Raw genomic sequence first — 27,622 nt, forward strand, 5'->3', positions numbered from 1 at the left:
GGCGGGGCCAACGCGTCGGGAAGCCAATCGGCGCGCTGTGCGTGCGTGCGTCGTGACGTCACGGCGCCCCTCGGGGCTGCGAGGGCCGCCATGGCGGAGGCGCCGGACGGGCCCGCCCGCCGCTCCCTCCCAGTTGAGCGCCCGGGGGCCGCCGCCGCCCTCCCGGCTTGCATAACATCGGTGGTGGGGGAACTGCTGAAGGAAGAGGCGCCGCCGCGTATCGCCGCCCTCACCGAGGAGCTGTTCGAGGCGGCGGGGCGCCTCGCTGGGGCGCGGGGCGGCGCGGCTGAGGTAGAGCCCGGCCTCCCGCCCGGTCTAAGAGCCGAGGGCTCACGTGCTTCACGCCTCCCGCCACCCTGCGGCGAGGCCGACTGTTTTGTGCTCCCAGAGTGTAACCGGAGCGGTCTGGGGCTTCGTCTTTTAACGCACTAGTGCGCCAGGGCAAAATAAAGTGGAAGATTGTACACTCTGAAAATTCAGTGCTGATCCTGAATGTAAAACTGTGCATCGTGAAGGGAAAACTTGCTGGCGTCTGAGTGGTCTTAAGGTTTTTCAGGTTTTTTATTCAGTTTTCTGGTAGTAGCTATGTGATGGTCTATACGTTTAGCTGAAGAAATATGTGGTCCATCCAGCATGCCTATTTCAGGCCACTATCCCACATCTCCTGGTGGGAACTTGGAGCAGTTTCCTTTGATTCCAGCACAAAAGTTAGTTGCACAAAGATGTGGACGGGTCATTACTTTGGTACACAATAAAGATTGTTCCTTGTCCTGTAGTAAAGTTCAGTGTGACCCAAATCCAGGACAAAGTTAAATCTAATGGAATTATTATTCTCAGGATGAAGAATGTGCAGTAAGCTTGTGGAACTGGACTGTGACCAAACACACGGCTAATGTTATCAATGATGAGCAAAGAGCTAAACGTATGTATGTGTTCTGTACCTTCCTAAATGTGTCTTGTGTACTGCAGTGCAAAAAGAAGCAGCTCCCTACTGAGAAGTCTGTGTGTAGTACTGTAGATTCGTTTGGATCTTTGCCTTGAGGGTGTAGACTGAGGGATACATGCAACTGGGCTTGTATAATCACTTCAGGAAGGAGCATCCTGGTGTAGTAGTGATCTCCTTGTGACACGGAATCAGTGAAGGCATTCTTGCTCCCCCTTTCCATGCCAGAGCATTAGTAAAAAGGTGATGTGACCAATGGAAGCTGTAATTTGCCTTCTAATGCTGTGGTTTTAATCTAAAACTATGTGGAAATAACATAGATGTAAAGTTTAGACTGCTGGTTACAGTTTATATCAAGTGAGATTCTTTCTTTAATGTAACTATTTCGTCAGTATTTACATACAGAAAAACTTCTAACTCCTCTTTTACTTCCCTGCTTTATCCAGGTACATAGCTGGTGGTTTTGCTTGGAGCCGAGGGTAGGGCTTGGGGAAGAGCAAAAGTCAGCTTTTTGTCTATTCCCTCAACCTGTTCTTTATGTGGTTCTGAAGGATTGCAATATCTGGCTTACATTTTTGTCTTGAGGGATTATAGTCAAAATTATGTATAATCTACATCAAATAGATTATACCAACTAGAGGGAAAAGGCTAAGTTTACACAAAATAGGTAGTAATTGTGGAGCATAATGTTCTTAGCTCTTCTATCACAGCTGAAGGGCCAGGGAGAGGCTGTTTTAAATACGTTAAGTGGTGTCTTTTCTGTCCCTGATGTATAAGGAAGGCCTGAAAATATTTTTGCTTTTTACTTTGAAAATATAAAGCTTGTTGAGCTTCCTTTCCCTGTTTTGCTAAAGGCTATTTTGAGGCTTTTGAGACATGTTACTATAAGCACTTGCAATGTAATTAAGTCTGAATACCATGTATTTGGCTTAAACTCTTTTTAAAGTGTTTAATAGATATTTTGATGAGAATATATTTTTTTTTCTTACAGCCTAAAAAGCAGTTTTAAGGATCTTGGTTAAAATTCAGACTGCTTTGACTCCTGAAGCTTTCAATTTTTTCTATCTTGTGGTTTAAAATGGCAAACAATGGCAATATCAGATGGGGCAGGGCGTGGCCTTCTTAAAACAAAAAAGAGAAAAGGGAACTTAAAAGTGTCTGCACTGTTTCCTTGCAGTCCGGTTTGTTGCTTGCAGACTGGTGTGTCTCTGTGAAGGCAGCGATCCTTCGGAGGCAACAATTCGAAGGCAGATTTTGGTAAGATGATGAGTGAGCGATGAAGTACAGTTGATCACCAAGGGAAACCTTTGAATTCTATTAGAGTTGCTTTGGGAAAGGAGGGAAATATACCTGGAGTTCTGGGAAATATACACTCTGAAGGAGGACCTGTATTTTTACAGGGATACCTCGCTGAGCCAGTGCAGCTAGGATTTGTTGGACAGTGTGGTTAGCATCATGTCTTTATGATATAGTGAAATGTTATGTGAGCAGCATATTAATTTATTTCAAAATCTTACATATAGTAAGGCACTGTAAGTCTTATGCTGCATCTAAGTGTTAAAGGCCTGATTAAGACATGAGAGGCACTTGTCAGAAACTGAGGAGCTGAAATACCCCTCTTCTGTGTTAGATATGTGCATCAGTGAGATGAGATTGGTCGTTGCCTCTCTTGAAATTGACTGTTTTCACAAAACACGTAACATTTTGTCCTTCAGATGTCTATGAAAACTGGGAAGGGATGGATAGATATTGGAAAAGCTGATCTTGCCGATGGATTTCTAGAGATTGCCATGAGCGTAAGTTCTTTTCCAGTTTTAACTTCTTATAAACACGCCTATTTGTAAGTTCCTTGAGTGATGCCTATGCTTTGTTCTCCAGAGGATAGAAAAACTGTATGCGAAGTTACTTGAGGGGAGTGATGGAGAAGCAGATATCCATGTGCACAAAGCTGATGTGGAGAAGAGCGTCTTCAAAGTACTCTCTTACCAGGCTGAATCAGTATGTGTTCTTCCCAGTTTTCCATATAAGTCACTAGGGTTATAGAGGGAAACTCTGACCCAGTTATTAGGTGTATTAATGCTTGGCATTGAAGACTTGCTGAGGGATGCATTTCCTTCACTTAGATGTAAGATAGCAGATCTCGTGTTTGCATTCAGTGTTGCAATCACTTAATGATTTTTAATTTGCCTAATTTATCGCAGTAGTTTTTACTGTGGTGTTTATGTCTTCTAGTTCAGATTTGTTGCTCTGTGATTTGGCTAGCATGTCTGTTTATAAAACAAGCAGCTGCCTTTCTGAATCATAAATGTGTCAGTTCCAGAGGTGTCCTATGCTGGACTGAAGAAGGCAGGGAGGACTAGTGTAGGGCCTGTGTCCTCAAGCTGCATTCATGTAACATATTCACAATGAGACTAATCGCTCTGGAATGCTCGTGATACTGTGCCTGTCTGTGAAGCTAGGCTGGTTGAAAGTGTACAAAGGTATCTTCATCATGGCTGCAGACAGCTAAGGTTCATATCTAACAAGCAGATATTATAAGCCACATATGCAAATCATCTGTAGCTTGCGACTGCAAACTCATGAACATCACCAAAGCTATTAGTATTATACATCATCAGATAGAGGTCTTTCCTGAATGTGCTCTCTTCCATGACTTCACGCGTGCTGCTTTCCACATGGAAAGGCTTTAAACAGTAGCAGAATCAGTATAAAATTATAAGATTTGGAAATAACGTGTTCCATGACATTTGATACTGTCTTTAAAGTCTCAGCCCCTAGCATCATACACTGAGGTAAGAATCGTGGTGGTAATTATTAAAAAATAGCCTAGCGCAGTGTGAGAGAAGTTTGAAATAGTGTGAAAGGTTTTCTGGCGAATCAACAACACAAATTACAATAATTTGTGTCTAACTTAGAAAATATAGGCATTGTTGTGCCTGACTGAAGTTTCTGAGTACTTTATCAATGGTGTAGACTATTACAGATGTACGAGTGCAGAGATGAGAAAATGTAGTTGCCTGCATTTGTCAATAACACCACTGACCTCAATATCTAGAAGGAGAGTCCTATTTCCAAATTCCTCAAGAGCTTCCCTAAACAGGCCAAAGCAGTAGCCAAAATTTTTAATTTGATCATAGAGGACCTTAAATTACTGGACAGGTGGTTTGAGGTTTGCTTAGCTGTTGTGTCATCTTAACTTCTGAATGAACTTGTTCCATGTTTCTGGCCTTTTCACACTGCCTAAGAACTGCAGTGTTTTTCTGGTTGTCTTTGTCATCTGCAATATATAGAAATACACAATTATTGTAGCATTGTAAGGACAGACAGCTAATCCCAAACCTAGCTTTACCAAACAGGAAAAAAACAAGTCCTTTTTTAGAGAATCAGTCTTTTAATCAATTTTAAAGACAAGCTGCTCACTACGATGTTGGTGGCATACTCTGCTGCTTTCTTAGGCAGTTGCTCAAGGGGATTTTCAGAAAGCGGTGACGTGTGTGCAGCGCTGCAAAGATATGTTGATGAAATTGCCAAAAGAAGTAAGTGATACCTTCTTTATCATTCCAAAATTTGAAAATTTGCTTTCCTTTTAATATGGTAAAGAATGTCATATGCCATGTAACATTTTGAAGAGTACTCTGAAACTGTGCATCTCTTCTGTGGTTGGTTGCTTCTTTCAAATTTTTGTAGTACAATTTTGCATGAAAGCAGCATTTTTTTTTTCTTCCAAGTTCATTATTTTCTTGTTTCTGTAGTTTATAATTTGAAATAGAATGATAAACTCTTCCTAAAGAATGAGAGAAGACAAATTAATAATCAAGGCAAAAGCTTTCTAAATTGTGTATGCCACCTACTCTTCTATAGAACCGTCTGCATTTTATATCTTGATCTTGTGTGTTACTTCTTCACTTGTTCTGTGTGAACTTGTGCCTAGAGACAAAAGGGATGAGAGAGGAGCTAGGTTACTAAGTTTTTGATATGCAAATGCATCCCTGAGTACTAATCTTCATCTTCATGAAGCTGTAGAGCTATGAATGGAGGTTTCCCATTGTACCAAGCGGGTTTTTTTTAGTTCTTGTGTCACAGAACTACATCCAGAGAAAACAAACTCTGGCATGTGCCAACTAGTTCTTTGTTTGCAAACATAAAAGTCTAATGTGTTTATATCCAAATAAACTTTCCCATGTTTATTTTCATTCTCTTACTTCAGTGTTTTTCAAATGTTTAGGAATCACTTTGTTCCTTTCTCTGTGGAACAGGTAGTAAAATTCAAAGGCATAGATGTGAATTCTGAAAGGGAAACATGGGACATGTTAAAAACATGGGGTTTTAACCAATCAAACTCTAACTGTTTTTAAATTGGTTTTTGTGATCTACAGGCCTTGTTCAGTGCATCTGGGCGACTAAGTCAGTTGCAGGGTTCTAGCTTTGATTTGGATTGTAAGAGCAGAGCTTCTCGCTGTGAATTGTTGAAAGTGCTCACTGGGATCTTTGCATTACTGTTCCTCTTTTCACTGGAAGTGAATTTGATGCTTTGTGCTTAAACTTCTCTATTAAATAATGTTAAACTTCTCATGAAGAGTGCTCTTCACAAACCGGGAGCACTGATGCAGACTAGGAAAAGGTTTCTGATCCTGAGAGATATGATTTACTTTTGGTTTAAAATGATTGTTGGGTGACTTCAAACCTTTTGAACTACTGGGTAGCTGTCAGTCCTTAGTTCTTCCAGGCTCCCATTGTGCCAGAGAGCACTTGCAGAATATCACAAGGACATTGTTATGTTCTGGTACCACAGATCAGCTGGAGAGGCTTTGCGGCTTTGGTCATCAGTGGTCTGTGAACCATAACTCCTGCCCTACAGGGTAAAATGCCAGATTTGTTCCAAACGCTTGTTCAAAGAGGCCCCAGGTTTATGGGGGTATTTAGTGTTATGATGCCTGGAGCACAGTGAAATAGTACTGAAAATAGTATTTTAATTTTCCTCTGAAGTACTTCTTTTGCAAGCGTGCAAATAAATGCATGGTATGCCACAGTACGCCTACAGCATTATGCTAAACACTTTGCATGAAACCCTCTCAGTACAGTAAATTTTCTGTTCTGAAAGAAACCGTTCACAAATGAAATAATGAAAAATGAGGGTTTCACATCTGAGAGCCATCGGGTTTTTTGTTCATGCAGACTGAATCTGTGTATTTGTCTCTGGCTTGCAGTGGGGTAATAAATGTGAAGCAAGATGTGCTGCCTCTCTCATTGTTGTCTCAGGATTTGAAATCTGTAGTCACTTGCAAGAAACATCATTTATACTTGGAAAAGGAAGTTACTGCAGAGGCAAAATGGATATAAGTATTGGCAACCTCTTAGCACACAAAATGACTTTTCTGTCTCTTCTGTGGATGACATGTGACAGCTGCAAGTCATTTCAAAGGAAAGACAAGTTGTTGTGAAGAGACATTGTCAGGGCTGACTGAGAAAACAGAAGGTAGCAGTGCTGTGAATAATCAAGCATTCAAATCTAGTATTCTCCCAAAGCTTGTAAGATGGTTGATCCTTTTTTAACCCCAGAGAGTCATGCTGGGAAGAAGCCTGACATGAAAGAGGTAGAGTCCTCTTCACTTAACTATGTAAAACTTTTTTGTCATTTTAAAAAAAGTAGCTGTAGTATTCCATTTTTTTCCCCTCAGCTTTTAGTTTTTATTGTTTGCTTTACACAGTTCTAGTGCTTTCAGTGTGATTTCTTGAAGGAATTGTCCTGCCACATGTGTTTCAAGAATCCTGCTGGTTTGTGTGTCCTGAACTGGTTAATGATGCTTCACTCACCCACAGAATTATGATTGCATTTTAGTCATGTTCAGTATTGCCTTGTATAAGATTGGAATTGATAACTGTAAATATCTTTAAAGTAAAATGCATTTTAAAGAATCAGAGACTGGGGTGCTGTAGATTTAATGATGTTTCTACAAGAACCTTATAGACATAGGAGTCTTTTTATTGCAGACCTGTTACCTGTCAATTCTCTGTTATAATTTTGGAGTGGAAACCTATGAACAGAAGAAATATGAACAGAGCTCCTTCTGGCTCAGGTAACGTGCAAAGGCAAACGAAATGATGTCCTGTTTTTGAGATATAAAAATATGCATGAATAAGAGGGGGGAGCAAGGAAAAGTAGGGATTTAATTAAAAATGTGAGAATACAAGGCTTTAGCTGAACGAAATGAGCTGAGCAGATACTTAGTGACTGTCTTACCACATTGCCTAACATTTATGTGTGCTTTCCACATCAATTTTCATGTCACTAGAATGAAAGCCTTTTTTTCACAATTCTTATCAATTCTCTGCCTAACATTTCTTCCAATGTGATTGTTTTTGTGAAGAGGCTGTTCTCAGTTCTTCTGCCATTCATAAATAATAGTGAAGGGATTTGAAAACTTTGGAAAAGAGTAGATGAATTCCTCTGGCTGGTTTTAAATGGATTTGTTTTAAACTATATTTGAATTTCTCATAAAGGAGATGCTTGATTGAGAGCAAGTTTTTGACTGATGAGAGACCCAGATCTGAAAGTGAAAAATAAATTGTTAAAGCCAAAAAAGTAATGTGTAACTACTAAGGAATAAAAGATGTAAGCTGTCAGGAGGAGTATCTTCATGCTAAGGTCATGGTCTCAGCTCAGAAAATTTGCTTTTTTTTCTTCTTGTTCTTTGTTTTTGATATTCAGAAGAAAATGAATGTCAAAATATGAAATTCAAAATATTTATGGTCCCTTATGTTGTGTAAGAGGGTTTGTAGAAATGTATAGAATTAGTTACAGCTGGTGCTTTGGAGATTATTTTAAATTTTATTCTCGTGGAAAATTAAATACTGAGTCTTGATGATAAGATTTGAGGAGGAAATAAACCTTTGCAAACCACAAATAATTATCTGGAGAAAGAAAAGTAGCTCCATCTAGTGGGTTAAGATTTCCCTGTACTGAGAATGTATTAGATTGTGAAAGAAATGCCTGGTTGCTGTTTTTTTCCTAACAGTTCTTCATTCAGAGCATTTGCAGTCAAATCTGGTTTTATAGAATTACTACTGTATTTTCTTCTGGGTAGTGGTTTGTGCTGTCATTTAACTTCTAGAAAAAGAATGGGGGACAATGGCTCCCAGGCTCTGTTTCTGTCTCTGCTATTGATTTGCTGTGATCTTGAGACTACGTCATGTGTAATACCTGTGTATGACTATATTATACATCAGGTGAGAATGAGAACACTCACTTCTTCAAAACCCCTGTGGCTAAAACTGATGATGCCTGCTGAAATATTTGATTAGTAGATGTTACAGAAGGTGGTACAACAGGTTGAAGAAAGTGACTGAGTACTATTTTTAACTTGAGGATTTAGAAAGAAAACACTGCAGTCTTACTAGAGTGAATACTGAGATTGGCTTGTATGATTTGTGTTGTTTCTAACCAGTTAAGAAGTGGGAAAGGATAGTAACGTTGCACATATTGGAAGAGTGGCTGGATTTGTCTCTGTCATCCCATTTAATTCTAACTTTTGTTTATCATTCATAGCCAGAGTTATGACATTGGGAAAATAGACTTGAAATATTCTGTTGGCAAAGAAATGCAGGTAAGAATTAGAGAAACTGGTGTTCACAAATGGGAGGATTTTGTTAACCTTCATCCTCTGCCTCTGCTGTGCCAAACCTGATGAGCACTTCTTTGGCCTCCTCTTTAGTGCTGTCAGCTGTGAAATTTTACAAAGTTGCAAGTTCAGTTGCTGTGATTTCAGTCACTGATGGGTGCCCTTAAATCACATTTTAAATTAAATTGTAGAAGCAGGCCTGAAGTAGATCCTGAAAGTCCATCTCTTTTCCCCTTCCCTCTCTTCTTTCAAGGCAACATCAGTTGCCTCTGTGTCATTTCTGATAGGTGTTTGCCTGTCTCATTGATAAGCCTCTTACTCCTTTTACTACAAAGAGTGGACATGGAGAAGATTTTAGTCCCTTCCTTTTTTACATAAATCATTTATATATTTGAAGGCCATTATCATGTATGTTTTTGTGTTGTTTTTTCTTTTTGTTCTCTTAGTGAGGTTTGTACCTCTTTTTCCTTCAGTTTCTTCTTTCATTCTGTGTTTCTTCAGATCTCTGATTTTCCTTACTAACCTTCTGTTCTCCTCTGAACTCTAGCTGATGCATGTCCTTTGTGAATTGCTGTGCTGAAGACTCGATATGTTTCAGAACTGAGCAGTCACTTTATATGTCTGGTACCAGGCAGTCATTCTTTTGACTTAGAAATCTTTTATTTTTCATGACCTTCAATTTTAAGTCTTTTGCATTCATATCTATGTTCATGTGTGGCTATTTTTTTTTCTGCTCTTCAGACGGCATTTGAACTTCCAGGATTTTTTTCTTCCCAGGCTAAAGTGCTGCGATTGTTGGCTACAGCCTATTTCGAGTGGGATTGCAATCTGTATCTTGACAAGGCATTGAAAGCTATAAACTTGGCAAATCAGGTAGCAGTGTGTTACTGTATTTATGGTGTGAAAGAGTTGAAACTCAAGCATTTATTAACATAATAACATGGACCACATTCATCGCCAGTGTGTTTTGTTTTCTTTGTTTTGGTTTTCATACTCGTAAGTATGTTTTGATGTTCCCAACTTTTTTATAGAGGAGTAATTCTTTGCATGTAGATGTAGAGCTGTCTTGCTGGCTCGTGTCTTAGTGAGGTCTTTTGATAAAGATATTAATAAAATTCCTCTGGCATGTATTAATGAAAACTGTACAAACAGAGTAAACTACATTGTGGGCCACGTGAGGTTTACAGCATCTGGCTTTTTACACACCAGACCTTTTGTCTTGCTTTGGGTTACAACAGATACATCTGCACAACATTTTGAGTCCCAATCTCATTATCTGTATAAATATTTGAGCAAGCACCAAACAGAGTTCCGTTTTGAAAGCTGTTTCCATTTTGAAAGCATGCTACATAAGTCTTAATTCAGACAATTAATTTAACTATTGCGCTTTGCTAGCATGTCTGTATTTCTTCTGGGACCTGAAAAACGAGCTGTATAAACATACCAGCTGCTCTGAAGAAAGTTCATATATCTCTAATCAGTCACTGCAGTGAGGTATCTTGCTCTTGCACAAATTTTATTTCCCATATAAAGACTTTTTTGTGCTTCTGTCTTTTCAGATTGGTTTGATTAGCTTACATTTGAAAAAAATATATTTGTCTTTGGTTGACTATTTTTAATTTTCCATTATTTATTTGACACAAAACAAGTTTTAAGTATAAAAGCCAGTTTTAAATGAAAGCTCATATTCAGATTTCTGCATGCTGTTAAAGCTTTCAGACAGATGATGCGCATACTTGTGAGATCAGGATAAAAGGCAGCCTATTTTAATTGTTCATATAACATGTTACTACAGTACTTACGCCCTTTGCAGTTTTTATTGTATTTACTTTCACAAAACCTTTTGAGGTGGAAAGTGGTTTTGTCATCATGTTTGATATGTATGTTTTGATATTGCATGGAAAACTAGAAGAACATTTTTATCCTAGAGTTGGAAATATGCAGTGTTTTACTGAAAGCTGTAGTATAGTCTTCATTATTTCCTTTTGCTCCCATTGTTGTTCTCTTCTAAATTTGGCATTATTTTAAGCTGCTTTGAATTCTGCTCACATTCTAGAGTTATCCAGCCAATTCACACATAGAAAAGCAGGAAATGTTTCTATTATTCAGTATTGTTCAGCTTCCATTTAAAAGAATTGAAAATGGGCCACAGCAAAACGAGAATCATGTATCTCTTGCTTTCATTGTCCTCATGGTCTTTTGGCAGTATAAGAATAAATAATAAAGATGCATGTTTTTTTTTGCGAAGAAGATATTTCCAGTTGCCTACCTATTGCTTTGGTCATTAAAATAGAACTGAAGAATACAGTGGAGTGGATGAGATTTCCTGATATTTGTCTGTGTGCTGGACTCTCACAGGATATATATTCTATCTACAAACAGCTGTCCAAGTAATGTATTGTTTTTCATTGTGCAGGAGAATTTGCATCCAGCAGGTTTTTTTTTGAAAGTTAAGATTCTTCTTAAAAGTGGAGCATCAGATGAAGATATCAGCTCAGGTATCGCGTCTCTGTGTAGGTTTCATAGTAAGGTCGCACTACTCCGTGTCTGAGAAGGTGGCCTGAACTGTAGATAGACAAGTGAAAAAAAAAAATCCCCCTCTTGTGTGTTTTAGAGAAATCTTCATTAGTTAAATGTTGTTCTAGTTTTGGAGTGCAAGAGGTTAGTAGTCAGTGTTCACAGAGGAGATATCCAGGTGCTAATGTAAGTTTGAATTAAGCATGATTTCATTTTTGTTGAGAATTTAAATAGATCTGCTGAAAATAGGGATAGGGAAGATTCTGAAGCCTGTTACAATGGTGACAGTGAAACTCTGACAATGTAAAGGTATGATTTATTTTAAATATATGCCTAAGGTCACTCAAACAGGATGAAGATGGATTGTCTCTTACACAGTCAGCATAGAAGAAAGGCTTGTGAAATGCTGCTGTTGTCTGTGTATGATTTTGCAGATTTTGGCCAAAAGACATCAAGTGCTGACCAGTGTGAATTATAAATGTGTTACCAGAGTGTATTTAGTTTATTTAGGGCATATAAACTCTTTTCTCCTTATTCTTCAAAGTTGTTTCTTGAGACTACTGATTTTTCCATTGGCAGGAGGGGAGAAGAAAGTTTTTGGGTGATTTTATTATAGAAAATGTAATGTATCAGGAGAGATTTATTTCCATAAATAATGAAATCTTAAGGAAGAAAGGCTTTGTTCTCTTCATGGTTGGAAAACATCAGATGCACAATGAATGCTCTGAGAAATAAATTGTGGATGAGATGAAGAATTTCTTGTAGTGAGCTGAATGGTTTAAATGATGCCAGACTAGCGGGAATGGAAGCTCCATTTCAGATTGCTCCTGGGGAACTTCAGCCAGCTTTCATGTGGACAGCTTACTCAAAACTCACTGTTGCAGTAGTTGGCTTTTGTTCTGCAGTTTGAATTGTGTTACCTATCAAAACACCCTCTGCTTATATTTAGTAGCACTAAGACTTCAGTCATTTTTTCAGGCAAATTTTTTAATGAGTGGATGTCTGCATTTTCTTGTGTGCCTGGCAGAAAAGAGTTTTGCGTCCTTGTGCTGCAACTTCTCTTTTTTTGGGTAAAGGTTCCTGCTAAGTTTTGGGCATATGACTGAAATCTTCTGTTGTGCAGAGAAATGCTTCCTTTAACAGGTGTCACGGTCGTCCCTGTGTGTTCCTTCTCTGATCTCATCCAGGCTATAAATGTATAAACCTTGTTGTTAACCATCCAACAGTCTGGCAATTTTTAAACTTTATCTGAGTGGTCTAAAACTGATTCCTTCTTATCAGCACCAGTCAATTCAACAGCTGATGCATTAGGCCTAAGTGGTTCCCATTGCAATGTGGTATCAGTACACAGTGTGAGTGCTGGCCTCAGCCTTAAGTGGTTCCTGCTGCATAAGGACGGGACATTTTGATGGAAAGCAGCTTGAGGCAAAAATTTGTGCTACTAATGCCTATGCTGTTCCTGGTTAAAGAGACAGAGGACTAGAATTGCAGGACTATCAGTCTCACCTTTTTGTAGTACTGCATTAATTGTATGGTGAAAGGGAAGTCAAAGCACAACAGACATGTTTTATTATTCCTTTTGTTTTAGGACTATTATATTGGGGTGGTTTTGTTGTTTTGGTTGTTTTTTTTTTCAAAGACGCTGTAAGAGTTAAATGGTAGACTGAGCAGTTAAGTATCCAAATTGATTAACTAATATCAACTGCTTTGTGTTCTGTCTAGCTATTGCAGAATTCCTTCACCATGAAATGTCTTTAGACTTTTGTTTGAATACTGCCAAACTGCTGCTGGAGCATGGCAGGTATGAAAGCACCACTAAGTGAGGTAAACACAATATTTGGGCTTTGTAGATGTTCTTCTATAAGCAAAAACCAGCTTTTATACAATGATACTTTATTTTAAATAAAAACTCACAGAGGTAGGTAAACCTCTGAAGTCTTTTTTAGGTGATACAGGTTATGGCAGCTGCAGAATAGGGTGTCAAATGATGTTGAGTGGCAATTTACAATATTGTAGCCTTACTTTGGAATGGTTAAGATTCTTCCTATGTAATTTTAATATATACTTGGAATTATATATCTGCAATAACATGTATGTATGAGTCCTGAATTATCTGACTGAAATCTTCCTTCCATATTAACTAACTAACCCTCAAAATGAAAGAGTTTGGAATCCTAGAATCATTCTTGTGAAAAACAATGTAAGGATGAACAAGTTCCTGCAAAATAAGATGAAGCATGGTATTTCACGCTATTGAATTTCATGTCATGGTTACTTTTGTAAATGCTTCTATCTTGCAGTAAATTCTTATTCTTTCATTTGGAATTCACTCTCTTGCTGAATACTGTGGAACAAGGATGTGCTAATAGGAATTGCTGCTGAATAGATGAACCGCAGTAAATTCATACCTTGAGCTGCTCTGCCAGTGTGGTTGTGTGCCAGTGGTATCAATGAGAGACAAGATGTACGGTGTGAATATGTTATTCTTTTAGAATGGAAAATTAACTGCTCTTCTTGTACAGCCTTTTAAAAATGCATCTGTTTGAATAGGGAATCAGTTGGTTTTGATTTTCTGAAATCCGCTCCTGAACGATTTCAGTCTTCACCTGACCTTGGAAAAATTACCCTGCTCCACATCGAGTTCCTGTTGCAGAATAAGAGGGAGCTGCTTGCAAAACAAAAGATTGAAGAAATTATTATAGGTCTGTATCCATCTCTTCCTGCCGTTTACTGAAAACTGGGTTTTTACTTTTTTGTTGCTTTTTCTCGTCTTTCTTAGTATTTGTGTCTGTTTTCCCTTATGTTTCTTTTGCCTGGCAACTCTCAACTTCTATAATGAATGGCAGTCATGATAAAGTTCACTTGCTAGAACAATTCCTCCTTCTTTCTGTAGACTGTGTGTGACTGATGCACGTAGGATTAGAAATGTTTATCAGAAGTTCTGTGTAATATTAATACTTGTTCCTGTTTGGATTTGGGGTTTGTTTTTTTCATAAGTGGTATATTAAATACCCTGTCCTGGCTGAAATGATATCTATATCAGTGGTTTTTGTTATAGGCTCTTGGACAATCTTTCTCAGATAGTTCTGAGGTGCTTATCAGTGTGTTTCTTAAAATTCTTGTGAAGTGATGATTTGCATTATCATTTCAGGTCATTATACTGGGAAACAGCTGTTGCCTGAAGCTTTGAACAAGCTGCACATCATCTTGTGGGACAGAGCTGCCAAACATTATGAGGTTTGGGACCAAACAGTATTGTTCTTATTTGTCGCAGTGAAAATCAAAATCAAGATTTTTTGTGAATTCCATGGTATGTCTGGTTTTGGCTGGAGTGCAAGTTGTTACTAAGATCCCCATTCCAGCTGGAACAGTTTTATTTTCATCCAGCTGGGTGCCGTTTCCCATGACAACATCAACTTTCAGGTAGCCTCATCTCAAGGTTTATACATGGGAACAAATAGCCAGAGTTGATCAGTCAAGGAACCTGTACAGCCCGTCATCCTGTTTCTGTCCTGGGAAGGGTACAAAAACCTGAAAATATTTTTTACATAGAATTGTTTATTTTCCAGTTCTTATCCTTTGGTGGTCAGTTGTTACTTTAAGTTGTTATTCCTTGTGCATAGTATCTGCCATGTAAGTGCCGATCGCTTTTCTGGGGTAAAGGTTACACCAGAAAGTACTTGGCTATTTAAATCTTTTGTTTCCTATGCTTTTTTTTAAAAAATCTGGGAAAACATAGGAAGTTTTTTGTTAATTTTCCAGACAAAAAGCTATTCTGAAGCTCTTCACTGGTACAATTATTCTGCCAGCTTCTACACACCTGGGCAGATAGATCAGAACTTGGCTAAGCTGCAGAGGAACATGGCTTCTTGCTATCTTCATTTGAAACAAATTGACAAGGTATAATATATAAAATATATATGTATACTTACCTATTTATTTGCTTTGGTTTTATTTTTTGTAGGTATTCCATCATGACTTTATTTACATCTTGTTACTGTACCTTTTTTGCTTTGAGGGAGGGAATTGTCTTTGCTTATCTTGCATCATCCAGCAGAGAGACATTGTCCATCTTAGCTGCTGTGCCTCTTGTCTCACCTGTCATTCTACCGGGGAAGAGTCCACCAGCTGTATGACCGTGCCTCTGTATATCACGTTTCTTATCAAATTAGAGGTCCTCCTCTCTTCAGGAGAGATGAGCCTTGGCAGGAAAAACATTTGACGTATCTCATTAGGACTTCCCATAGCAATGTGTTAGCTCTCTCCTTGCAGAGAAGTGCATCTGCTTCTGTCTAGGCCTTCTTGTTTGGGGGTGTTCCAACTTCACAGTTCAAAGTGACAGAAGGGCATTTAATTTTTCAGCATTCTCAGGGCTTCTCTTACTTTCTGATTCTGTAGCTGTAATTTTCAGGAATTGGCTTTTTCTCAGTCTGGTCATCGTCTGCCTTTGGTGCTGTCTTCTGCTCCTCTTAATTTTGCTTTTCTTTCCAGGGAAGATGTTGCTAAGCCAAACCTCTTGAGTAATGCTGTAAATATCAACAATGTAACCACTAAACAGTTTATATATATTTTTAGCTATCTTCTATTGCGCATTTTATTACCGATTTTGAGATGTTACTATGCTGATTTCCTTTTATGTCCTCTGTGAATAGGCTAAAGAGGCAGTTAAAGAAGCAGAGAGGTGTGATCCAAACAGCATCTTTACTAAATTCATTGTCTATAAGATTGCAGTGATGGAGAAGGACACTGATAAAGGTAGAACTTGAAAGATAAAGGTCCCACTACAAGGAGCAGAAGTGCCAAATGTATTACTAAATCCTAAGCAGACTTGGACTCTGCATCTTGAGAAAGACACAATAGAGGGTAGTTAGAAGAAGGGCCTATAAAGTCATCGAAACTGTCAGATTGGAGATTTAAACTGTTGGAGTGGGATCCTTTTAGTACACAATATGCAAGATGTAGACTCCATTGCCATATCTGATATTGTCTGAATGGAGCCTCTGGCTAGGAAGTCTCTAATCTTCTCATGGGTGTAAACTGTAGTAGCATCCCAGGGTGAGAATTGTTGTACATTTACTGTTTCTAATACTCTTTTATATGCATATACAATATAAAAAAAGGATACTGAGCTAAATGAACAGTTGTTGCTGCTCTTAATTTCTCTGGACAAGTAGAGCCTGAAGTTACCAGAAAATACATGAATTACTGAGAGGCCGTTTCTGTGTACACTCTTTCTTCCTTGTAATGTGTTCTGCCATTTCGTATTTTAATAAGGATCTTAGGTCAAGTAATGAAAATTGAGAAATACAGTCTGTACTCACTTAGAATACAGAGTGACATGCTGAGATTATTTTCTGGTGAGTTCTATGCCAATTAATTGTTCTCTATACATCTTTTTGATGACAGCATAATTTTTTCACATAATGCAGAGTGGGAACCACAGCACAGTTTGAACATAGAAGTAGCGGCACCCTTACTATAAGCCAAGATGTGGGAGCTTGGAATCATGCCCAGACAATGTATTAGAGAAAGTCTTCTGTCTTCGGTGACAGTTATTTAGCAGAGCAAAATTAAGGATGTGAGATTGAGTTTCATTTGTATGGCATCCTTGTTTCCTTAGATTAGTAGCTTGCATGGCCTTTTGGCACCTCTCTAGGAGGAAATGCATAATTGTGGAGAAGTGCTGGTATGGTCAGGTTTTCCTGTCTTGTTTTTTCATATTGTGAAAGGCTATAATTTTTTTAAAGTTGTTTCTGAAGCCTCATTAAAACAGTAGAACTTTCCCTCTGCCAATTGCTTCTGAAAAAAATATTACCTTCCCCTATGTGTATTTCAGCTGTGGAAACAATTATCGAAATGGGGAAGCTAGCGGAAAAGTCATCTCAATGTGAAGACAAGCTGAGATTGGATGAAAATACAGGCACCAACCTCCTGAGTTTAGCTGCCCAGATTGCTTTAGAGGTAGAGCAGATAATGTTGCTTTTACTTTGCTTTATTGATATAAGCAGGACAGCTGTAACTACTGTACCCTGCCCTACTTTTAATATTTCTGTGTTTCATGCATTTCTTAAGTATTTCATGCTTCCATGACCAAGGTATCACACAGATGTGTTGTGTAATGCAAAGTAGATATTGATTTCATGTATAAACAAATTGTATTTTTTTAATACTTCTTCAGGAAAATAAAGGTTACTGAGTTATAAATGTTGGCATCTGGAAATAACATGGGGTATTTCTGTAAACTTTTCCTTGGCAAAATGTTACGTCTTTTTGTGCATCTGGGATTTGACCTTTGATGTGCTAGGGGGAACCTGTGTGCAAAATACACACAGGTCAGCAATGAAAGACTGGGAAGTAACTTGTGCCTCCTGTTTGCCTCTTGACTGGTGACTTGTGTGATATCTGAACTGTCTGATTACATTGGCATAATTAGAAGAGGCTTTTGGTTGCCTGTTAAGGCTTTGTTCCTAGCACCGCGAGGCATGAAAGACTTGCCAGCCTGTACTGATCCTTTTCTTGCCTTAGGCTCTCTGTGCGTGGAATCATATGATCTCTCCTTATGGTTTACTCTTGACCCTGAGGCTCTTCTGTGCACAGTCCTTTGTTCTTTTTCCTGCTCATAGACTGCACAGAGTTTTGGAATGTGCTGTTGCTTTGGGTTTTGTATGTTTTTTTTTTTTTTTGTGGTAGCTGAGGTAGCACAGTTTATACAAAACACGTTTTAATTTCTTTTTCAGAATGAACAGCAAGTTGTGGCTATCAAAGCTTTGGAGTATTTGTCTGAACATTTACAAGATTGCCGACAATTATTTGCAGCTTTAAAGTGAGAATTCAATGTATTTACAAGGAAAGAGATTTTTTTTCTGGTTTATTTTCCAAAGAGGATTTATTATATTGAGGAAGGTAGAAAACTGAGTAGATGAAAGATGAGTTATCAGTCTTTTTGGTGCTGCACAAGTACCTCAAACCTGAACTGTTAAAATCTACAGAAGTTCCAGGTCTCTCCCAACAAACAGTATTAGTTGCTCTGAATTGTATGATTATATTGTGATTTGAACAGGTGACTAACAGCAGTTCTAAAGAGATTGCAACAATACATTGGTGAAAATACCTGTCTGTATCCTCTGATGAGGCAGTATCTTATTGAAATATTCCATTATGTTTATAAAAACAAATGTTCTGAGACTCATGTATTTATTCCAGTATTTGCTTAAAGTTTTTGTTAAAGTACCTTTACTATTGCATGATTTAACAAAGTGAAACACAAAATGAGGCAGTAGGGTGGGAAACAGTGTTATCTTATTCTCAGTTTGACACTCCAAATTCTGTGAGTTCTGCAGGCTGAAAGCACAAGAAAGAAAAGTGGGATCCTTTCTAGAAAACTAGAAGAAAGTACACTGTTGAAAAAAAAAATCTTGTTTCTTCATTGCTTGTTTGTCTCATATTTAGGTGTTTGGTTCGTCTTATGCTGTCAAAGATCATGGCAGAAAATGAAGAGAAAAGGTGAGTCCATTTGCAAAACCATTTTCTTGTTTTGGCAATGTTGTACTAGTGATGTAGTTTGTTTGCTAGTAAGAAGTCCACCCAGATGAGTTCCCGACTTGACCTTATGACATCACATGAGAACTTCTTTTCTACTTGTGAAACCTTTCCTTTAAATACTTGCTCTTTGCCTTCCTCTATATGAATGTGTTAGACTGTCAGGTATTTTTGTTGGGGAATGTGAGCTTTTAACCTCTTTAACTTTGACACTAGGATGTGATATTTTAACAGAAGTTCTGAGTGAGAACTTCAGAGTGGAACCTTCCTTGCTGAAGATGAGCCACTTCACAAGCAGTGTGTTGGCTTTTAAGTACAAAAACTGTAATGCTGAATTTTAGCTGTCAGGAAAACAGCTTAGTGTCGATAGGGTTTGAAGCTTAACCTGTAGCCCCAAGAACTGAGAAAATCCCCTGCTGTACGTCTACAACTCCTGCAGATCAATAAAACTTTTTGCAGGCTTTCAATAGTCCTTCTGCATCTTCAAATGCAATAAGTTTCTTTGTTGGGGGAAGGATGATTATATCCATAACTACAGAGATGTTGTATTCCAGTATAAATAATGTGTTCTGTTGTAAGGAAGTTAATGAAATATTTTCTAAACCTAATTTTTCCTCGATTCCAGAGATGAAGATATCAGCTCAATGCTGACTTACTTGGCCTTGGGTATGCTTTTGTTTTATTTACATTTTCTGTAGTTCTTCCATCTGTGAACATTTTATGATATGATTAGGTCCATACCAACCAAATGTTTTGTCTCCTCGTTATATGTTTTCTGAAATGCTCTTTGAGGCACCTTTTAGTGTTTTTTAATAAGCTTCTCTGATCAAGCCTATTCATTTATGTTGTGAGAATAACTCTTCATTAGGGATTATCTGGGAGTTTTGGAAAGCTGTTCTGTACTGTAGTTATTAGACTTGGAAATGTTTTTATTCTGTTCAGAAAGTGTTATTTATGTATTGAACAACACATTTTCTGCAGCTCAGAAGAGGCTTGCTGAGTCTTCCACAGAAGAGAAATTTACAGGGGACATGAGGATCCTTGAAGCTCACTGGTTTAGAAAAGTTGGTAGGTAGCATTCTCAAGATCTAAACTGAAACCCCTCCACCTTCACTTAACCCCACCTTAAGGAAGAAAGAAGTGTTTGAAGATGTATTAGATTTATAAAATTTGTCACCTTTGGTCCTAAGTAATCTTGAAGTTCTCCTGCGGTATTGTCTGTCTTCTGAAACTATCTGGTATGGCTAATGTTTTAAGTCAGCCATCAAGACAAATACTCATGCAAGGCCTGTGATAGGGTAGCTGTTGTGTTATTCCCTTCACTTACAGAACAAGTTTGGAGACCATAAAAATAAACTACAAAAAGTTAGAATCTGAAAAATCACTGTAAGATCTAAACACGTAATTAGGTCAGATTCTCATTAATAAATAAGTTGACTGTCTTTAGGTGGCTCATCCATTTACTAATTAGAATTGTGTGGTTAATTGCCGTGTATTAACCCTGCTGGGTTAAAATGGAGAGTATTTCAAAATGTTGTGGATTTTTTCCTTTCTTTAATTTGTCTTGTTCAACGCTTATTCAGATACTGATTTTGTCTCCTAATGCACAAAAAGGCTTCTTCCAATTCATGCCCATGTGGGAAGGGTCTGTGGTAGAATGGATACTTGGTTATAATGAAATTATTAATACAAAATTTGAAAGCACAAATAAGCTACTTTAACAAATCACTAATAATGGTATTTCTTGCTGTTGTCAAGTGAGCTGTTGATGATAATTTGTTTAAGAAACTGAATTGTAGAACTGCCTGTTACTAGAGATTAGATGGGCATACATGTAACATTGAAGAATTTTATTCTAGTCTTCTTTTTTTCATGTCTTTGTTAGCTTGGAACTTAGCTGTGCAGTTCAGCAGCTGCCCAGAAAAGATGAGGGATTTTTTTCTGCTGTCTTTCAAGGTGCGTACTCTTTCTAATAGTATCTCTGATTGAGGAATATTGTCATCTGTCGTTCTGTTAGAAGTTATATCCATGCATCTGGTATCTCCTTGGAGACGTGCTTCCATGTTCTGAAGATAGACCACTTTTGCCAGGAGGAGATTGCCTCGTAAATCTAAATTTAAGCGTTATTGTCATGTTTTACATTCTGTTGCTTAAAAATGCCTTAAGAAACTTAGACTTCAGTGAGAAATTTCTAAAATAAATGGATTCTGAGGTTTAGAAACTGGATCATTAGTACAAACATATTAAGTACTCAAGTCCTTACCTCCATACAGAACTTCTACCAACACTGTCAGTTTTGTATGTTAGCAGAGAGGGGATTCCAACACTGCTTTGCACTTCATATTTAAATAATCTTCTTGTGTAATGGTACAAGTAAAATGCAATATGAATATATACTATTCACAACTGATCACTAACATAAAGGAGACTCAGCAATCATCTGTTCATGAGCAAATTGCTTTATATGGGCAGAATTCTCATTACCTTTTCCTATTTTTGCTGTCAGTTGTCCCAGTTTTGTCCTTCTGACAAAGCTGTTCTGATCGCTCAGAGGACGTGCCTGTTAATGGCAGCTGCAGTTGATCTGGAAATGGGAAGACAACAAGTAACACCTTCTGAACGGGTAGGACATTGCTCTGTTAACTGATTCTGCATGTGTCAGAGTAGTATTTTTTTATTTATTTTGAAATGTTAGTGTTTTTCAGTCAGAACAGGATATTGAGAATGCTAGTATGGGAACCTTTCTTAGTTAATTAGAATCAATGCACCTCAAACTTTTCAGGCAGTTGTAAATGTTGGATTTCTTTAAATTAGTTCTGTTGGCTTCAGTGAATGTGAATAGATTTATATCAGCAAAGGGTCATGGCAGTACCTTTTCTTAGAGGAATTTCAGTCTACCCTTATATATTACATAATGCTAAATATTGGTTGGTCAGGCAGATAATTACAGCATCTTTAGGATTATGCTTTTTCTGAAAGTGGTTACCTGTATGGTGTTGATAAAGCTCATTTTTTTGTTTTTTTATGCATGCATCCTTTTTAACCATTTTGTACTTACTGTGGTAAGAAGATTAAGGGAGATGTACAGTAGTTGTGAAGGAAGTACGGAAGTCTGCTGTTCAGTGATTGTGGTAGAAACTTAATTTTGTGGAGAGCAATGCACAGCAATTTGTGATGTGGGATTTGATGGTTTGTCAGTCTCAATAGCACTATTTTATGCTTGGGAGCTAAAATAAATTGTGTCCCATAAGAATATGGTTCTTTCTAGACCAATGGAACACTTAGTGTGAAGAGGCTTTGTCTGAGATGTGGAGGTCTTTGAAAAAGAGAGAGGAAAAAACCCTAAAACAGTAACTGGTGTAGATGATGTACAAATTAGGCTGATTCTTAATTTATTTTGTAGTTAGAATAAAGATGCCATTAGTTGTGATATGTATGTTCTGTTCGCTTTTAAAACTATGACAAAAATAACTCCTTAAATTTTATAACATAGGCGGCGCTTTTGACTCAGGCCCTTCAACATCTCCAGACATGCAAGGAGATCTGGAAGGTTCTGAAACTAACAGGTAAGCTACAAAGTGTGTCTGTTCAGCACATGTAACTCCTAGACTTAGTCACTGTATTCATGAAAAATGCAGGGTGCATGGAATTGCTGTCTCAGCTGAAGGGTGTTGAAGCAGATATATAGCAATATGATAAAAGCATTGGCAAAGCCAGCTACTGTTTTTTGTATCTCATTGCAGATTTTATTTGTACGTGTGCTGCCAAGTGTGGGACAGTCTTTCAAAGTGAAGTTGAGTTGACTGTACTGGCTTAAATGTAAAGAAACTCCAAGTTTTTTCTCTAGATGGAGTTGCTCTTGCACTGTTTTAAAGTTTTGCTAGCTTCTTCCTATCTAAGGCATTTCAGAAGACAGAAAGTCCCACTACTGTACTTTGAAGTACCCAAACCCATCCTCTGTTCCCTGACTAGTCTATGTCAGTTTAGATCAGGTATTACCGGAGATGGGCATGTTTTCACTTGACAGCTGAGATGCTGAGTGGCTGTTAGCCTGGAGGATGCATGTTTCACCTTTTTTTGTAGTATATTGGTAGAAAAATTCCATTAGGCATTCCTTGTCTGGCTTCTGGTCTGCTTTCATTTTAGTTATAGGTTTGGGACTCTGTGGAGTTTCCATTTTAAGATGCATTAAAAATGTCATAAGAAACTTAGACTTCAAGATGTGCTGGTTGGTGGGGTTGTGCTCTGGATATCTGAGTCTGCTTCGGAGTTACACTTGCTTTACTGTTAAATCCGAATACCTTAGTGGTTTTCCAGCCTGTTGGAAGCAAAATTTATACTGTATGGTACACAGTGTGGCTTTAAGAAAATGAAACATTACCTACATGCAGTTGTGTCTCTTCTGTAGGAGATTTTGCTAAAGACCCAACAGACACATTGTTGCTGCTTTATGAATTTGAAGCAAGATCCAAACTGAATGATCCAACACTCTCCAGCCTTATGGAGTCAGTCTGGGAGCAACCACAAATAGAGGTCAAAACACTAGAAATCATTGCATGTAAGGACTGCATTTATACTTTCATAATTCTTCAATTAATGAAAAACAGCTTTTGCTGCCATTTATTGATCATTTGGGGTGACCAGAATTGTCATTTATTGTGCAGCCTGCAGAAAGTAGGTCTAATCATGTGTATTTTGTCCTGAAGTAAAGATGCTTGGGATCTTAGCAACATTAGGAGATGTCGGTTTTGAAATAGTGTATTATGTGGATGATGGACCAGAAATTTTGGACAGCCTTCCATCTCTGGACCCTGAGATGTTTGTACGGGTTCTGAGTCTGGAAAATGTTATTCAGATAAACTTTTACAAGCTCCAGACTGGCAAAGGCTGGAGAATGACCCAAGCTGATTCATGCCTCAGTACAGAAGTTGTAGGATGCAGTTTCAACTTAAAGTCAGTGTAGTTAATTTGTAAATAATGCTTTACTATGCTGTACCATGCTTTGATCACAAAGGTCTAGTCATGCTTCCTTGAGAGTGTAGAGTACAGTCCAGGGAAGATAGATCTACCATGACAGATCTTTGAAAAGGAATCTGTGGGATTGCACAACACCTACTTGTCTCTCTTGTCTTGAGGGAGTACACACCTGGGCTTGGAAACACCATACTGACATCCTGCTCCTGCCTAATTTTTCCATCCAGATTTTTGTGTACAAGAGGACAAATAAAGCATTGCTCTTCGCTTTAGACAACCCCCTCTAATATTTTTGGGTTACTGCACCAGAAATAAATGACCGTGAAAGTACCTGTAAATTACAGAATCTACTGTGCTCTTCCTGTATTCCTCATTGATAACACGCACAGTAAGAAAGTAGCAGAGAAGCACTAGCTTCTGACCAGCCCAGGCATTGAGCAAATCTCTTCAGTTGCTCATCACAAGGAGGCTGGCAACATGCTGTAGTTTATTTTAGTGATCAATGAGATTGAAGTCTGGCTCCGGTAATTTTTTTCTTCTCTATTTTCTTTTGCTTTTAAGCATTAGCAATGGAATCTCCAGCTCGGTATCCTGTACTGTGTAAGAAAGCTCTCAAGAGTGCACTAAACCTTCATAGAAAGCAGCCTGTCATTGATGCTGTGAAATTTAGGTTAGTGTTACCACGTAGCTTTGCCATGAGCCTGTGACTGGAAAAGCTGATGGGGAATAAAGCCTGCAATTTGAAAAAAAAGGGGATTTTAGCTTATGGGCAAGGTTTCACTTCTTGCTGGCCAACCAATATACCTCTCAAGGCTGACTGTAATAGATGTGTTAGCTGCAATTTGTTTAGTTGGTATATTTTCTGAAACAGTCATATTTCCAATAAATGAATCTACTGAGGAATGGAAATTACAATTGGATCCACAAGAGGTCTCTGGCTATTTCTTGTGACAAAGGTATTAATTTTAAATGTTACCCTGAAGCAGTGAACTAGGCATTTTGAAGATAATGAAGCAAAAGTGAAATTAAGGGCTGAGAAGAAAGCCATGACTTGTAAGTTAGTGATACAATGCCATAGTACATGTGTGATTTATTTTGCTGGATAACTTGCTTTCTAACAGCTGTACCTTACGGAATCTGAAAAGCAACCTGATGTGTCCTTCTCTCTCACTTGTATTCCATAACAGATATTTTCCCTTCTTTCCAAATTCCTTGCAGTAACCCCTGGGCTAAGACAATGGTTAATGTAACCTTTCTCACATCATGCTGAGAGATACAGACCAGTTTAGGGAAACTGTGTATTTGCTATTGATTTTGTGAGAGTGCTGACTACTTATTTCTTGTTGGTGAAGTTAGAAAAGGTACTTTTTTCTCACTGTCAGTGTAGTGCCCTAGAAAATATTGTGTCTTTCCTTCTGTGCTACTCTAGAGCCCAGTGATGGCCATAATGAAGTACTTGCTGCACTTGATTCTCTTTTTGCACAGTTTGTATGAATGAGATCTGATACTGGGAAAATGTGTGTTACTGCTATAAGAATGTGAGCATAGTAAGCACCAAGGTGGATGTGTCTGTGACAATCATAGAGACATAAGTTTGTGTGCTGCTGATACTAAAATGTAGCTGTTTGTGCACATGGTATTTAATGTTTCATCTTTTGCTTTGTTTCAATTCTCAGCAAATGCTTACATAGTTTGATTAATCTTTCTTTGCCGACTGGAATAACAGACTTGGATGCCTCTGTACTGCAGGAGGTGTGGGACTACTTTGAAGATGGTCTGAACGTGGTCAGCAGCACAGTGAGTTGAACAGGAAAAAGAGACTGAGAGATGGTCCTGAGCAAATTTTCCAATAATTCTTATGAGACTGAGAATGATCAGTGGATGGAGCATTGTGTGCTGTTATATGTGGGGCAGCTAAGACTTCTTCAGTAAAAAGATACACCAAAATTAGCTCAAAAGAAATGCTTCTTGGATATTTATGACTGAATTATGAATTTCTGTGGATGTTGTAAGGGCTTTTTTAGAGACTTTTAAGGCCAAATTTTCAGTGCCTGTGTAAGAAGCATCTTGAGCTAGAACATCTGTCTTTCCTTCTCTTGCTTTCTACATTCTTATGCTGAATATGTTTTTTTTAAATGCAGATTACTTTTCCAGATCAGTTTTCCAGATCAGTGAGCATCTACGTCCTGCTATTCAGTACTGTTCGGACAAACTGGAAAGTACTGTGGCAGTGAGTTTAGCCTGTCTGCAGATAGGCTGTTGGAAAACTTAATTCCATTCTAGAATCATTCCCAGTCCCACAGAATTGTATTTTCTGGCCTGCCAATAGGTAACTGCAGCACTGCTTATGTAGATTGGAAACAAGCTGTTTGACAGTGGTGTGGATGGACTGTAATGTACAGGATGGCTAATGGAATTGTCCTTTGCTTAGGAGAAAATAACCTACAACTGTTTTCCCACTATAAACTCTAATGCGGTCGTGACTGGTGAGGTTTAATGTGGTGTCTATTTTCTAATCAGCTGCTGTTTCTTGTTTGCTACTCCAGGATGCTTACCCAGAGACAGAAGTCCTTTGGTTAATGACAAGAGCCTGGAATACAGGAATATTTCAGTATACCGTTGGCAAATATAAGGAAGCTGAGCAGTGGTGTGGATTAGGAATGCGTTTCCTCAATCAGTTAGGATCTCTGAAGAAAAGCTATGAAAGCCATGTAAGTATAAGCAGATTGATTTGAGTATAGGGAATTGCATGTCTGGCCTGAATTTGAGATAAGGATCTGTGTGAAGAAACCACTACAGATGATCTTTAAAGAGTTTGAGGAGAAGCATGGTACCTGAATACTTTGAGGGAGCTTGATGCTGAGAGATTTTTTCGAAGTGAGGGCAGAAAAGTTTTGATAGACAGTAAAAAGAATAATGTATTGTCCTTTTACTGGGTGGGAGATAAACTTCTGGCTATTTGTGGTCATTGGAGAACCCCTGTACCTGGCCTGCTTTCACTAAATCAAGTTGCGGTCCCAGTTGACTTAGATCAGCTGTTGCACGAATACTTTGAAGCTTGGTTTCTAATATAACCTAGAGTCTTATAAATAGGGTCTATGCTGATGTGAATAAAATCATTAAAGCTCATCTTTTCAGGTGTAGTACCTCTGTAGAAAGCAATTACACTTTTTCTTACTGTGTCATGAGTGAGTTTCTCTCTATAGCTTTTGGCTGGTGCTCATACCTTGATTGCAGAAGAGTGCAGCCTGGCTGGTGTATGCAGTCATTGTTCACTCTCCTACATGCGAGCTGGGCAATCAGGAGCTGGTTGCAACTTTTATACCATTTTAACAGTTAAGGCAGTAAGAATTGAGGTTACTCCCTTTGAACCTCAGCTGCTCTGTGATTTCGTGAATAGGTTTATTCACTGATTGAGGATTCAGCTGTGAACTGTGCTGTGTGTCAGTAAAAGTAAAACCACCTTTCTTAGGTTGCATCAGTTTAGTTATTTTTTTCTTAAACCACTGTATTTAATCTATGTAAAAATCTTTAATCTGAAGATTTTAGGTTTAGAAGCTGGTGGAAGTCTCCCACCTATTCCCTTGCTTCTTATCCCTGCTGCTTTGTTGTATTATCTAGTTGAATGATAGAACTCTATCAATCCTTGTTGACAACTGTGATGCTTTTATTCTCCAGATGATTGGTCTTTATAGTGAGGTTCTGGACAAACTGGACAGAGCAAAAGGTTTCTCCTAAAGGTAGAATTAAAATGAAAGCTACAACTGCACTACAGAAGGACAGCAGTCTCTCTTGGCAACGTTCTGCTGAATGAAAGAGGCCGTTAGTGCTGTGAAGTCATGGGGTCATGCGAGCAGTGGAAAAGAAACCAGGATCTCCTTCTTGTTAGTTATGTACTTTTTAGGAAGTGTTTATTGAATAAATGTGATCTTTTTCCTCTAGGAAGTAGTTTTCATTCTCTGGAGCTATACAACAGTTAGAAATAAATACTTAACTTTTTCATGAGATGCACCTGCTGTTGTGTAACAGG

At 38.2% G+C, this 27,622-nt stretch overlaps 1 protein-coding gene across 2 annotated transcripts; it reads left to right on the forward strand.

Annotated features, from left to right (window-relative positions):
• The first annotated feature begins 81 nt into the window (after positions 1–81).
• Positions 82–27,597, forward strand: TEX11 (testis expressed 11). 2 transcript variants are annotated; one of them, XM_069867424.1, is made up of 28 exons: positions 82–291; positions 838–922; positions 2,121–2,200; positions 2,659–2,739; positions 2,822–2,941; positions 4,399–4,479; positions 6,935–7,020; positions 8,490–8,547; positions 9,340–9,435; positions 10,979–11,060; positions 12,802–12,880; positions 13,630–13,781; positions 14,231–14,316; positions 14,842–14,979; positions 15,732–15,834; positions 16,916–17,040; positions 17,817–17,902; positions 18,529–18,582; positions 19,244–19,284; positions 19,600–19,686; positions 20,504–20,574; positions 21,125–21,241; positions 22,112–22,184; positions 23,027–23,176; positions 24,154–24,262; positions 25,269–25,389; positions 26,139–26,303; positions 27,271–27,597. In XM_069867424.1, the coding sequence occupies exons 1-28, from the start codon at positions 91–93 to the stop codon at positions 27,328–27,330; spliced, it is 2,787 nt and encodes a 928-aa protein (XP_069723525.1). In that variant the 5' UTR covers positions 82–90; the 3' UTR covers positions 27,331–27,597. The 2 variants fall into 2 exon arrangements, with proteins under 2 accessions (XP_069723525.1, XP_069723526.1); XM_069867425.1 differs by lacking the exon at positions 27,271–27,597 and having other exon boundaries at positions 26,084–26,277.
• The last annotated feature ends 25 nt before the right edge of the window (positions 27,598–27,622 follow it).

The sequence above is a fragment of the Phaenicophaeus curvirostris genome, chromosome 13 (assembly GCF_032191515.1).
Source record: "Phaenicophaeus curvirostris isolate KB17595 chromosome 13, BPBGC_Pcur_1.0, whole genome shotgun sequence".
Taxonomy (NCBI): domain Eukaryota; kingdom Metazoa; phylum Chordata; class Aves; order Cuculiformes; family Cuculidae; genus Phaenicophaeus; species Phaenicophaeus curvirostris.

Excerpts from the sequence above, each read along its gene's own strand:
- TEX11 (XM_069867424.1), top strand. The coding sequence starts at position 91 with ATGGCGGAGGCGCCGGACGGGCCCGCCCGCCGCTCCCTCCCAGTTGAG. Across the intron at positions 8,548-9,339 it reads CTGTTGGCAAAGAAATGCAG|GCTAAAGTGCTGCGATTGTT; the intron begins GTAAGAATTAGA and ends TTTTCTTCCCAG. Across the intron at positions 13,782-14,230 it reads GATTGAAGAAATTATTATAG|GTCATTATACTGGGAAACAG; the intron begins GTCTGTATCCAT and ends TTATCATTTCAG.